This window comes from Diabrotica virgifera, chromosome 3 (genome assembly GCF_917563875.1).
Source record: "Diabrotica virgifera virgifera chromosome 3, PGI_DIABVI_V3a".
NCBI lineage: Eukaryota > Metazoa > Arthropoda > Insecta > Coleoptera > Chrysomelidae > Diabrotica > Diabrotica virgifera.
In genome coordinates this window covers 114,963,913-114,976,646 of record NC_065445.1, presented here as the reverse complement: position 1 = coordinate 114,976,646, position 12,734 = coordinate 114,963,913, and the positions used below count along the sequence as shown (strand labels likewise).

At 33.7% G+C, this 12,734-nt stretch overlaps 1 protein-coding gene across 1 annotated transcript in view; it reads left to right on the top strand.

Annotated features, from left to right (window-relative positions):
• The window catches only part of LOC126882555 (pharyngeal muscle protein 2-like), a 28,924-nt gene extending 16,592 nt beyond the window's left edge, over positions 1-12,332 (top strand). Inside the window, exon 2 of the mRNA XM_050647523.1 lies at positions 12,159-12,332. Coding sequence (XP_050503480.1) covers positions 12,159-12,332 — 174 coding nt within the window. The remainder of the gene's footprint in view (positions 1-12,158) is intronic.
• The last annotated feature ends 402 nt before the right edge of the window (positions 12,333-12,734 follow it).

The following is a 12,734-nucleotide window of genomic DNA, read 5'->3' as shown; positions in this document are numbered from 1 at the left end:
TTATCGAGATATTTTGAACATTTGTAAAATCCAACACAAATCTTTACATGGTAAGTAAGATTATAGAGACTTGGTAATAATATGAAACTTTATTGGGAATTTACAACAAATTTTTATTTTATAGTATTTTTATTTACGTTATGTATATTGTTATGTTAGAAATATTATTTCTAACAATTATTAAAGCTAATTGGCTCTCCCCAAAGCCAAAAATTCCACAAAAAGAAGAAGAGAAAAAAAATTCCTACGCTTTACTACACCCTTATTCGAGGCACTTCGAAATTTTTTCAAAATTGCAAAATTTTTCATCAAGTTATTGCGAAAAAGGATACAATGTGAGATTCTATCTAACGGCGCGACTACTCGCGGGTTAATATCTCAAGAAAAAATCGTTTATCGAAAAAATACTAAGAGGCAAAAAAGTTTTACAAACATTTTGTTTAACTAATGCTCCGCAGTAATAATTTAATTGAAACGTACACAAAAGTTTGGGGGTATTTAAGGGAACAAAACCCCCATAAAATTTTTATGGGGTGTAAAAATTTCACTGTTATTATTTTTTTGGGATGTCCCTACTATCAGAATACCACATGTCCATTTTCAATAAAAAATCTCTAATAGTTTTCGACATATTGGAAAAAATAGATTTTCATTTTGTAACTTCAAAGGGCTGTAACTTTTTTTATGTGCACATTTGTACTAAGATAAGTTAGGTTCAATCAAACTATTTTGGCTCCCAAAATATGTGATTCAATTTATGACCTGCATTTTTGTTACACCCTGTATATCTATCAGAAAGGTTTACTAGCTTTATCCCTGCTCTTCTAATACATATCTAGAATTTAGTTTAGAAGTAAATAATAGTCTCCCTTTTATATCGCTGACGCGGCTTTGGGATTATAGCAGAGTAGTTTGCTATCTCTAGGGCCTGCGGTATACAAGGAAGCTAACAGGGCCAGTGCTACGCTTCAACCGCCTATTATTAGCCCTGGTTTTTACCAAAAAAAGGGACTCATTTTATTCAGGCTCAGTCGACCTAGGGCCTGTAGACATTAAAAAATGTCTAGATGTTCTGCGGTCTTCTGCGTGCAAGTCGGACATCTTACCGTCTGAGCTATCCGGCCCGCCTATTTTAGAAGTTTATAAACTAAAAAGTATTTCGATCACGATTCTTTATTAAGATCTCTGATAGTGATCAGCATATTATATATTTGTAGCTCAACAGGTCTTAAAGGCCCATGGCTTGGAATTTCTCCAAGGTTTTCCTCCATTCTCTCCTGCCCATGGCCCATGGCCGCAGTTCTCCAATTTGTTATCCCGATTGTTTCCAGGGCTTCCTTACACGCTTCTAGCCACTTTTTTCTTGGTTGCCCTCTTCTCCTCTTTCCTTCCCCTCTCATCAGCAAGTCCTTTGCCCACCTTCCGTCAGCCATTCTCGCAAGATGACCTAACCAACTAAGTGTCTTTGTTCTGACGATCTGGCTTATTTCAGGTTTCCTGTACAACTCTCTGATCTCTGCTTTTTAATTACAAACAACTTTTCTCAATAACAATTTACAATATTGTGAAATATAAAAGCACTTTACTCTTGAGCGAAATTAATATTTTTGGACATACCTCGTATATTATTGACAAAATTTCATATCTGATGATTACATCTTAGGTTTTAGACTATGCAGAGCACTTTATGAAGAATACCTTTTTTTCGTAAAATTGATATTAAAAAAGTTTCCCATGTGGTTCCAAGTTACGCAGACACACTGTATATTACGTCTAAGAGAGTGATACTCCTGTAGTTTTCGCACACTGCCCTGTCTCCCTTCTTATGAATGGGACATACTATTGCCTCTCTCCATACTTCCGGCATTTCTTTCGTCACTCTCTTACTCCCATATTTTCGTCAGCAGGCTACATATTCGCGTTATAAACCATTACTGCCAGCACTTTTATTGATTTTCGTGATATGTATGATTTCTCTTATTTCTTCCACGGTTGGAGTTTCCGTTGCTTCCGCCGGATCGTTAACTTCCTCTATCATTTCCACTTGCCCCTCAGTTCTTTATATTTTTATTAATATAATGCTCTTCAATCTCTTGAAGCTTTTTATCCATATACTCTCTTTTCTTCCGCCTACACATGTTTTTCGCGTTTCTTCTCGCCGCTTCATATTAATTCCTTCAGCTAGTCTGAGCATTTTTTCCGGAATTCTAAGTACTCTTAAGGCCTCGTACAGACGCCTTCTTATCACAGAGACTTAATCTTGTTTGAAATATATAAAGAGGAGGTTAAGCTTTAATTGTTGCTCGTACTTACTGCTCTGAATCATATTCAACTGAACCCTCCCTGGTATACCCCAACCTGCTCGTTTAAGTGCTTTTCCAGTCTGATTCTTATGACTCTGGCGAGTACCTTATACAGTGTGTCTGCGTAACTTGGAACCATATAGGAAACTTTTTTTAATATCAATTTTACGAAAAAAGTTATTCTTCATAAAGTGCTCTGCATAGTCTAAAACCTAAGATGTAATCATCAGATATCAAATTTTGTCAATAATATACGAGGTATGTCCAAAAATATTAATTTCGCTCAAGAGTAAAGTGCTTTTATATTTCACAATATTGTAAATTGTTATTGAGAAAAGTTGTTTGTAATTAAAAATTATGTTATAATATGCATTTACACTCTTCTAATTGAAAAAAAAAAAAAAATGAAAATTTTCCTCAAATTACGGATACCCAACATAATTTTTATTAAGATAACTCTGTTATTATTAATTTTGCGAAAAAAGTTATTCTATATAAAGAGTTCTGCATAGTCTAGCGACTAAAATGCAATCATCAGATTTGATATCAAATTTTATCATTTTTATACGAGGTATGCCAAAAAAATATGAATTTCGCTCAAGAGTAAAATACCTTTATAGTTCACAATATTTCACCTAGAACGATGCAATTGCATACTAAAACAGTTTTTAATTCTGAGCAATTTTTTATAATAACAAATTTCAATATTGTGAAAAATAAAGGTACTTTACTCTTCAGCGAAATTCATATTTTTTGACATACTTCGTATAAAATTGACAAAATTTAATACCTTATAAATTTATCTTGGTTGTTAGATTAAGGAGAACTTTTTATAAAGAATAACTATTTTTCGTAAAATTAATAATAATGAAGCTCTCATAAATAAAAATGATGTAGGGTGTCCGTGATTTGAGGAAAATGTTAAAAAAAAATTTTTTTCAATTAAAAGAGTGTAAATGCAGATTATAACATAATTTTTAAGTACAAACAACTTTTCTCAATAACAATTTTCGATATTGTGAAATATAAAGGCACTTTACTCTTGAGCGAAATTCATATTTTTTGACATACCTCGTATACTGTTGATAAAATTTGATATCTGATGATTGCATCTTAGGTTTTAGACTATGCAGAGCACTTTATGAAGAATACCTTTTTTTCGTAAAATTGATATTAAAAAAGTTTCCCATGTGGTTCCAAGTTACGCAGACACACTGTATATTACGTCTAAGAGAGTGATACTCCTGTAGTTTTCGCACACTGCCCTGTCTCCCTTCTTATGAATGGGACATACTATTGCCTCTCTCCATACTTCCGGCATTTCTTTCGTCACTCTCTTACTCCCATATTTTCGTCAGCAGGCTACATATTCGCGTTATAAGAGCTTCTCCCCCATGCTTGATTAATTCTGCAGTAATACCATTACTGCCTGCACTTTTATTGATTTTCGTGATATGTATGATTTCTCTTATTTCTTCCACGGTTGGAGTTTCCGTTGCTTCCGCCGGATCGTTAACTTCCTCTATCATTTCCACTTCCCTCATCACTTCCATCCGGTTCTTCATTAAGTAGCTCTAGAATGCTCCTGCCATCTATCTAGCTTCCGCTGCGTATCTTCTATTAGGTGCCCTTCCTTATTCTTGTAGTAATTCTGTTTTCTTGCAAATTGGTCACTGCTCCTTTTCGCCTCCTGATAGAAGTTCCTTATATTTTTATTAATATTCAATCTCTTCAATCTCTTGAAGCTTTTTATCCATATACTCTCTTTTCTTCCGCCTACACATTTTTTTCGCGTTTCTTCTCGCCGCTTCATATTTATTCCTTCAGCATATTATTCTGAAATAATCGAAACCTTAATTATTGTGAGTCGGTGAACATCAATTTGTAAACATGCCAAGAAAAACAAACAAACATACTACACGAACCCGCAGAAACAACTTGTCAATCTTCAAAATGAAATAATTTAAGAAACACGCCTCCATGCAATTTTTTATTCCAACGTAAGTTTATTTTTAAGGTGCGCTTGCCCAACTAGCTTTGTGTCGTCGAGTCTATGTGGCCAAAGGCTGTAACTGGCTTCCAGGAAAGAGAACTTCTTCTTCTTAAATCACGCGAGACTCGTTAATCTCTAGCATTTGGCCGTAAGCCAAATTAAACCTTATTTTTAATAAGGTATGGTACAACTTTAATAAGTTCCGTAGCCTCAACGAAGGTCAATATGTTTCTTATTGGTAGTTTTAGGATCTTATCTGGTTCAAACCTCAGTTGACCAGTGAATACCTGCCTTACATCACTTAGCACATTGCAATGGCATAGTATGTGTATAATAGCTTCTACTTCCATTTCACACTTTCTGCACTATGGTTCATTCACCTTACCTAGTTTGTATGGGTGGTTTCTTAAAAGGCAATTGTGTGGTACGTTGTCCTGGTCCTACTTTCAAAAGTTGAAAACTTTCAAAAGTTTTCAAAAGGTGCACAAGACAATTTTTGAAGTTATACTTCTTTAGGCACAAGGGTGAATTTTTTACATTCCCTTGCGCATGCGCACACCGACAGTATGGTATTAGTCGCTACATCTTTTAAGTTATGTAGCGCAAATAAGGTGTGCGTGAAAAGAATATATTATTAGTGTTTTCAGTAAATATATTTATTATAATTTTTATGTCTGTGGATTTGTCTTCCTCCTAATAAGTATTATTGAAAATGTTTATTTTCAATTAATGTATCTGTCACCGTGATTGTAATTATGTCCTAGAAATGATCGACTGAATACAAAAGCGGTGGTAGCTGATCGGTAGAGCATTCGCCTAGGGATCGAGAGGTCCTCTGTTCGAATCTAGACAAAGTCATATCCTTTTTTTATATATTTTTTTTATTTTTGGTATCCTTTTTGTTCTTTCTAAAATTATTTTAATATTTAAATACAATACAAAAGAACTGTTTAAAGTAGATAGGTATATTGATTTCGTTGAAATCATAATATGAAGTTAGATTATATTATAATAAGAGAATAACTTCTTACGTGCGTACAAAGTACACACACACATTCTTTTTTTTTATTAGTAACAGTAGGGCAAAGGTAGCACTTGATATGTTAGTGTATTCTTCATCCAAATAAAACAATGTCGTACAAAAAAACAGGTATGTATCGCTAGTCCGACAAGAATCACTAATAAACGAAATAATTCAATAATTATGCTCTAAATGTCATTATTAATTTTATGAAAATGAAAAAGGTCCTATGTAGCAAAGATTTAACATTAGCTCTTAAAGTACGTCTAACAAAATGTTACGTTTACAGTGTACTATACTATGGAGTGGAATCATGGACGTTAAATGTAGAGACAATGAGACGACTTAACGCCTTTGAAATGTGGACCTATAGAAGAATTATGAGGGTTTCTTGGGTAGATAGAGTTACGAACAACGAAGTACTAAGAAGAATAGGTAAAGAGAAGGAAGTTAAACTTACAATTAAAGAAAGAAAATGGCATCCTGCGACTCATAATGCAAGGAAAGATAGATGGCAGAAGAAGCATCGGAAGAAGACGAATTTCATGGCTGAAGAACCTGCGAGAATGGTTTGGATGCAGCTCAAAACAACTATTTAGAGCTACTGCCTCAAAAATTAAAATAGCTATGATGATTGCCAACCTCCGTAGCGGAGATGGCACCTGAAGAAGAAGAAGAACTGTCATTATTTTCCCCCATAACTCTGAAAATATCGACCGCACGAAAACAATTGTAATGAAAGAAGTTAGAGAAAATCACATTTTCAACAATTTTAGTTCTCATACTTTTTGTCGAGAAGTTGAAAATGGCGGAGATCAAAAACGGTTCCCGTTTAAAATTAAAATGACGGCTAACGGAACGGCGGAATTCAGTCGATATTTTAAATTTACACTACTATTGACCCTCCCTAAAGATTAGAAAAATAAAATTTGGGGCAGCTCGGCATGCAAGGTTAGACCTGTTATTCGTCTAACCCTACTGGCCTATCCCTGCTATCTTTGTTATCTACCATATCGTCGGTGTACTGCGAAAACCAGGTAAATGACAAATTTTAAAATATTGAGTTAAGTATACCAAAATTTTCAGCTTTTACGCTCTACATACAGGTAAAACCCAGTAAATGATATGACTTACCAATCAGCGGATAAATTGGGTGATAAACAAATAAGTTACACATAACCAACTTTAAATTTGCAAGTAAAACAATCTATCGCTACTTACTTTCACAAAATTAAAGGTCTGTTGCATGAAAAATCAAGTAAGCGCACATACATTATTTTGCCGGACAACAATATATTTCGACTGCTGTATACCATATTTTCAGTAAAAAGGTGATAAATGTCTTTAATACATTTTACGTGTATATTTTATTAAAATTTATCATTCATATCGACTAGTAAAATCGATAGTATCGACTATGTTTCTTTAAATGGTCAAGAGGTACAGGTATGTGAAAAATTTTGTTATAAGACACTTTGTATATCAGCGTTGTTAATGCAAGATGTTGTAAGAAAAATTGATATTCTATGTTGTTATGCAGATACGGGCAAAAGAGTCAATCATATACTGCCAAAAAAAGCAATGAATACCGAAAAATTGTGAAGGCTCATATTGAGTCTTTTCCAACCATGGTCCCACATTATATTCGCCAAAGTTCGAAGGGTAGATATTTGGACAAAAATTTGAGTATATGGAAAATGTATCAACTTTATATAAATGATTGTCAGCTGAAGAAACGGGAAGGTATTAGCGAAATTACATATCGAAGAATATTTTCTAACGACTATAATTTAAGCTTTTCTGTCCTAAATAAGATCAATGTTTAGTTTGTAATAAATAATATTTATTAGCCCTATCATATTATGACATGGTTAATCCAACTAAGAAACCGCATTTAGAAAACAGTTACAGACAACATCAGAAAAAAAAGAAGTATGGAATCTCGAGAAACGAAATGATAAGAAAAGCTCTATTCAACAACAGAATGTTGTTTCAATCACTTTAGATCTGCAGGCTTTACTACAGATTCCAGATTAACTGGACAATTCATATATTCTTCCCGAAAATTATGGGTATATAATTTGTGTGTAAATGAAGCCGCATTACCAAATGTAGCTTACCGTTTTGCCTGGTCCGAAATTAACGGTAGACGAGGGAGTTCTGAAATAGAAAGCATTATACTCACTATTTATCAAAATGTGTCCCAGAATATGTAAGCAAGTGAAATAAGTGTATTTTCTTATACCTGCGGAGGACAATATCGTAACATAAATTTTTAGAGTCGGGACATTCTTGTATGGAAGTTGATTCTATACATAGCAGCATCTAAACCGCTAGAAATCACGTCTCTCTATGGTATGCCAGATTACTTTTCTGTTTTTTCAAAATGCAAGGAAAACTAAAAATGCCATAAAAAAGTATGTATAGAACCATACAAGTGTAAAGATTTTAAATAGGGACTACGACTTTTATGATTTAAAAAATTGTCACACACTCTAATTAAAAACCGAACAAAAGACCAAAACGGCGAAAAAATAATGTGGTTAAAGATAAAAAGTTGAGATTCGTGAAAGAAGAGACAAACAGAATCCATTTCAATTACGACGCGTCACCAAGCTTCATTTCCTTATTGATACTGTACGGCAGTCAACAAGAAAAAAGCAAGCTGAGTTATCAAATAACATAAGCATGCTTATTAGTCGATAAAAACTTAAGAAACTTTATAATAGAACTTCGCCAACTAGCATAGCAAAAAACAGAGATTTGTTACAGCTATTTGATGGGATAGTGATACCGGAGGCATATAACAGGTGGTATCGTATTTTCGGTGCCAATGGCATGTTGTCAGATGCAATCTGACGACTAATACGCATAGTAATATTATTTTCTTGTATCCTTAACACGTTCAAAATAAATTTGTTTTTTCTATAAAACTGCCTATCATTTATGTAAATAATATCCATATAACTACAAACAGCTCTAAATAAAATGTTCAGGAATAACCAGTTAAATGTTTTAATTATCGACTAATCCCTTAAAAACATTGCTATTAACTAGTTAAAGCCTCATATTCCGATAAAAAACTACAAAATATTATATTTGGTTTATTATATTTGTTATAAATGTGTTATTTTAAGGGTAACTGATTTAGATTTACAGGTAAAACCAGGTAAGTGACCGCATCTCCATCTTAAATTTAGGTTTAATCAGCTACAGTTGAGTCCGCGAGTCTTTACCCGTGCGTCATTAATACCTGAAGAGATCAAACACATACTTTTTATCTAGCATCATTCTCTTCCACGCATGAAACTCATGACAAACCAGCTGCCGTTTGTTATTAAGTAACAACACATGTTATTTTTATGAACCATCTAGACTCAGTGCATTGAAAAAGACGATTCGGTATGTTTTCATATTTTAAGCACAATTTGTTTGACGTTTCTGCTTTGTTTACTTTTGTGGCTGTCAGTCAGTTAAATTTTTTGCGGGTTTTGTCGAATTTTTGCGTTTTGAAGTTTCTTTATATTACACAAACAGTTGTTTTCACAACTAATTTTATATTGGGCTTTGAAATTTTAATAGGTCTGGATCCCGCGTATGAAAAAAAGTTGATTAATAGCAAGCTGAAAATTTGTTAATAGCTTAAGGGTGTCTAGTCGGACAAACTTTGATATATGGGAACACTGGAACAGGGGAAGTTTTAATTGTGGAACAGGTTAAAAATTTGGAACGGTCAGACCACGAAAACGGCACATGTATTTTGTCCGACAGAACAGACTTAAACTCTTCGAACAGAGATTAAACTCTCATGCAAAAATTAGACTGCTATTTATCACCAAATGGGCGTTTTAATGAGTGGAACATGTAGAATATGTCAAATGACAGGAATTATGACAGGTGATAAATAGCAGTCTGATTTTTGCATGAGAGTTTAATCTCTGTTCGGAGAGTTTAAGTCTGTTCTGTCGGACAAAATAAATGTGCCGTTTTCGTGGTGTGACCGTTCCAAATTTTTAACCTGTTCCACAATTAAAACTGCCCCTGTTCCAGTGTTCCCATATATCAAAGTTTATCCGACTAGACACCCTTAAGCTATTAACAAATTTTCAGCTTGCTATTAATCAACTTTTTTTTCATACGCGGGATCCAGACCTATAAGGTAAATAATTATATTTTGGCAATTAATATTTAAAACATACAAAGCTAACGTCATTCACACAGTAAAGAAATGATTGTGTTTAGATTTCCGTCAAAGTGAATAAAATAACAAAAATAAAATATGTTATTGAATTTTTTAATAAATTGTTTATTTATTTATAAATCAATAATAATAAAAGAATTTATTAAGCTACTTTAAATGTAGCTGTAATTCTGCACAAAAATTTTTAAGCAAAACTTACATTTGACATTCTATATATTTGGTAACGTCAAATTTTATAGTAAAACCCGGAATCGGAACAGTAGCCACTTTCTGTCAGTTGTTGTTGCGTGAAATAGATTTCCGACTTATTTCGTATGCTTTAAATGATGACGCACGGGTAAAGACTCGCGGACTCAATTGTAGGTGTCTTAACTTTTTCAAACTAATGATAGAATATCATTTCTGATATAGATCTGATCTTTCACTAGAATACCGAATATTAAACACAAGTTATTCTCTTAATTCAAAATAAAACACTAAACTTTAAAAACGTTTTTTCTCGGTTTCGGTATTTCGGCATTTACCTGGTTTTCGCAGTACACCGACGATATATACGGAGATTGTTGGCGTCTCGTCAAAATGAACTCACGTCAAAATGAAGCTTGTTAGTAGTAGATGGTGAAAATAGGCCTGGGATCCCTGACTAGGAGTGTTGTTGACATTTTGAAATTGTATTCACAAATTCTTAGAAGGCCGACAAATAATTTTTTTTTCCATAATCAGCACTACGATGATGATTATTACAATTACAATCTGGTCATACTTGACCAATGAGCAATTTTAATCTAACCTAAATTATTATTGTTTCTTTAAATTAAGAGCTTACCCCATAGCGTCTCTTATCTAACCTAACAAGATAATGCACTATTCTAGCATACACACTAACGCGCACAAGCACTATGCTCTGATTTTCACTATCACCTATCACTTAAACAATGTGGTCATACTTGACCAATGAGCAATTTTAATCTAACCTAAATTATTATTGTTTCTTTAAATTAAGATCTTACCCCATAGCGTCTCTTATCTAACCTAACAAGATAATGCACTATTCTAGCATACACACTAACGCGCACAAGCACTATGCTCTGCTTTTCACTATCACCTATCACTTAAACTAGTTCATAAGGCTTTGTCCTCTTCAGTCTTCTAACTTGCCCTGTGGTATCGAGGAGCTGGATTGCCTCAATATTCTCGTGCATATGAAGTCGTTGCTCGTGACTTCCTGCCATCTTCTTGATGATTAAATCCACAGTTTCCATTCCTAGGTCTTTATGGAGATCACTGTTTGTAACATACCAAGGAGCATCTACAATATTTCTTAGTATTTTGTTCTGGAATCTTTATTACTGTTATATTACTTGGTCTAGTACACCCCCATGGTGGGCATCCATAAGTCCATACAGGTCTCAATATTTGTTAGTAAATATATATATATAATCGGTTTAAAACGTCCTCCGACGTCTTCCGATGCCCAATCTCCATGCATCTCTATCTTCCCAAAGGTCTTCGTCTAAACCTCTCTCTCGGATCTCTCTGTCTATTCCTTCTCTCCAGCTCTTTCTGGGTCGGCCTCTTTTTCTCTTACCATGTGGTGACCAATCTAGAATCTGTTTTGGCAGACGGTGTTCTGGCATTCTCTGCACATGTCCATACCACTTTAGTTGTTGTACTCTTATATCTTCGACAATCGTATGTGTGACTCCCATAATCTCTCGTATACGTTCGTTATTAATTCTTTCGAGTTTTGATTTTCCTGCGGCACGTCTCCAGTAGTCCATCTCCGTGGCTTGTAGTGTTCTTTCAGTAGTTGTCTTTAACTGCCACACGTCACTTCCATACATTACTATGCTCTTTATAATAGTGTTGTATATTCGATGTTTATTTTTTTTGGATATATGTTGATCCCAAATAATACTATTTAGTTGAGATATGGCCCTTCTACCTTGAGTGTTTCGTTTTTTTATAGCCTGATCTGATTTGCCGTCGTCCGTGATTTCTACTCCTAAATAAGAATATTTATTGTTGTACTTAATGTGTTGTCCGTCGTTTAAAACTAGTATAATGGGATTTATCTCATTATTTAGATATTTTAGAAATCCTTAAATTAACTAAAGTATTCGTCAGATATTTATTTATGAAACAATAAACATTACGCATATTTGTTATAATAATTGCAAAGTAGAACACCTTAGTTAAAGTCCACGTTTTGCTTACTCAACAAGGTTGTGATTATTCATTTTGACACACTAACGAGAATATATACAAACATATTTACAAAACGAAGTATTTGATAAATATGGGAACACGATCAGATTTGAGTGATTAGTGGTTGAGTCGAATTAGTTAGTTAGGCTTGGGAGGTTGCTGCCGTTAGAGCAGAATAATGTCACCTATCAACTGAATACATTTATATGGTATTAGTTTAACAAAATAAAGAAGTTATGAGTACATAGTGCCTTCCTGTTAAACAAACCCCATTCCAGTATAGTAAATATCCAGCCACCACCATATGGCGACCTGAGAGACGGACTGGACTTCTGAGGCAGTAGAAAACAGGAACAAAGATGGCAAAAAATTGGAAGAAACGAAGGAAATTTGGGGTAAAGTACCAATCCTCATACTAATTGGTATCGTTAGATGAAATGGGACGGACTATATGGAGCTGGAGAGGCCAACGACAAGGGAGTCCAAATGGTAGACGTCGACATGGACGAAGGTTTTTGGAGACATGGGACCACGCCCAAACGTCAAGAGGACAAAAATGGAAAGGAATGGATAATACCCAGTGGACAGATGTGTAATCGTGAGTAACTTTTTAGCTATTTTTTTAAATTGCATATACAGTCTCACAGATATGAATTTTTTTATTAATATAATATAAATATAATCATTAAGAAGAACTAGAATTATTAATTTTCACTTAAATATAATTAAATTAGGTAAAATTTTTTTTCGTATATTATTAAGCTTTAGAAGTATTTCACTAATTTAGAAGATTTTTTTGAGAATTACATATCATATTATAGATAATCTTAATCGATAGTTTTATTTTAATAGAAATATAACAATTCTTATATTTTATATGGTAAGAAATAATATAATTATTTTTAACCATACGAGTACGTAAATAAGTTTATTTTGATTGATGTATTTCTGCTTTTTCTGCACTTTTTGCATACGGAACTTATTTTGTTTATAACAGTATTTACTATT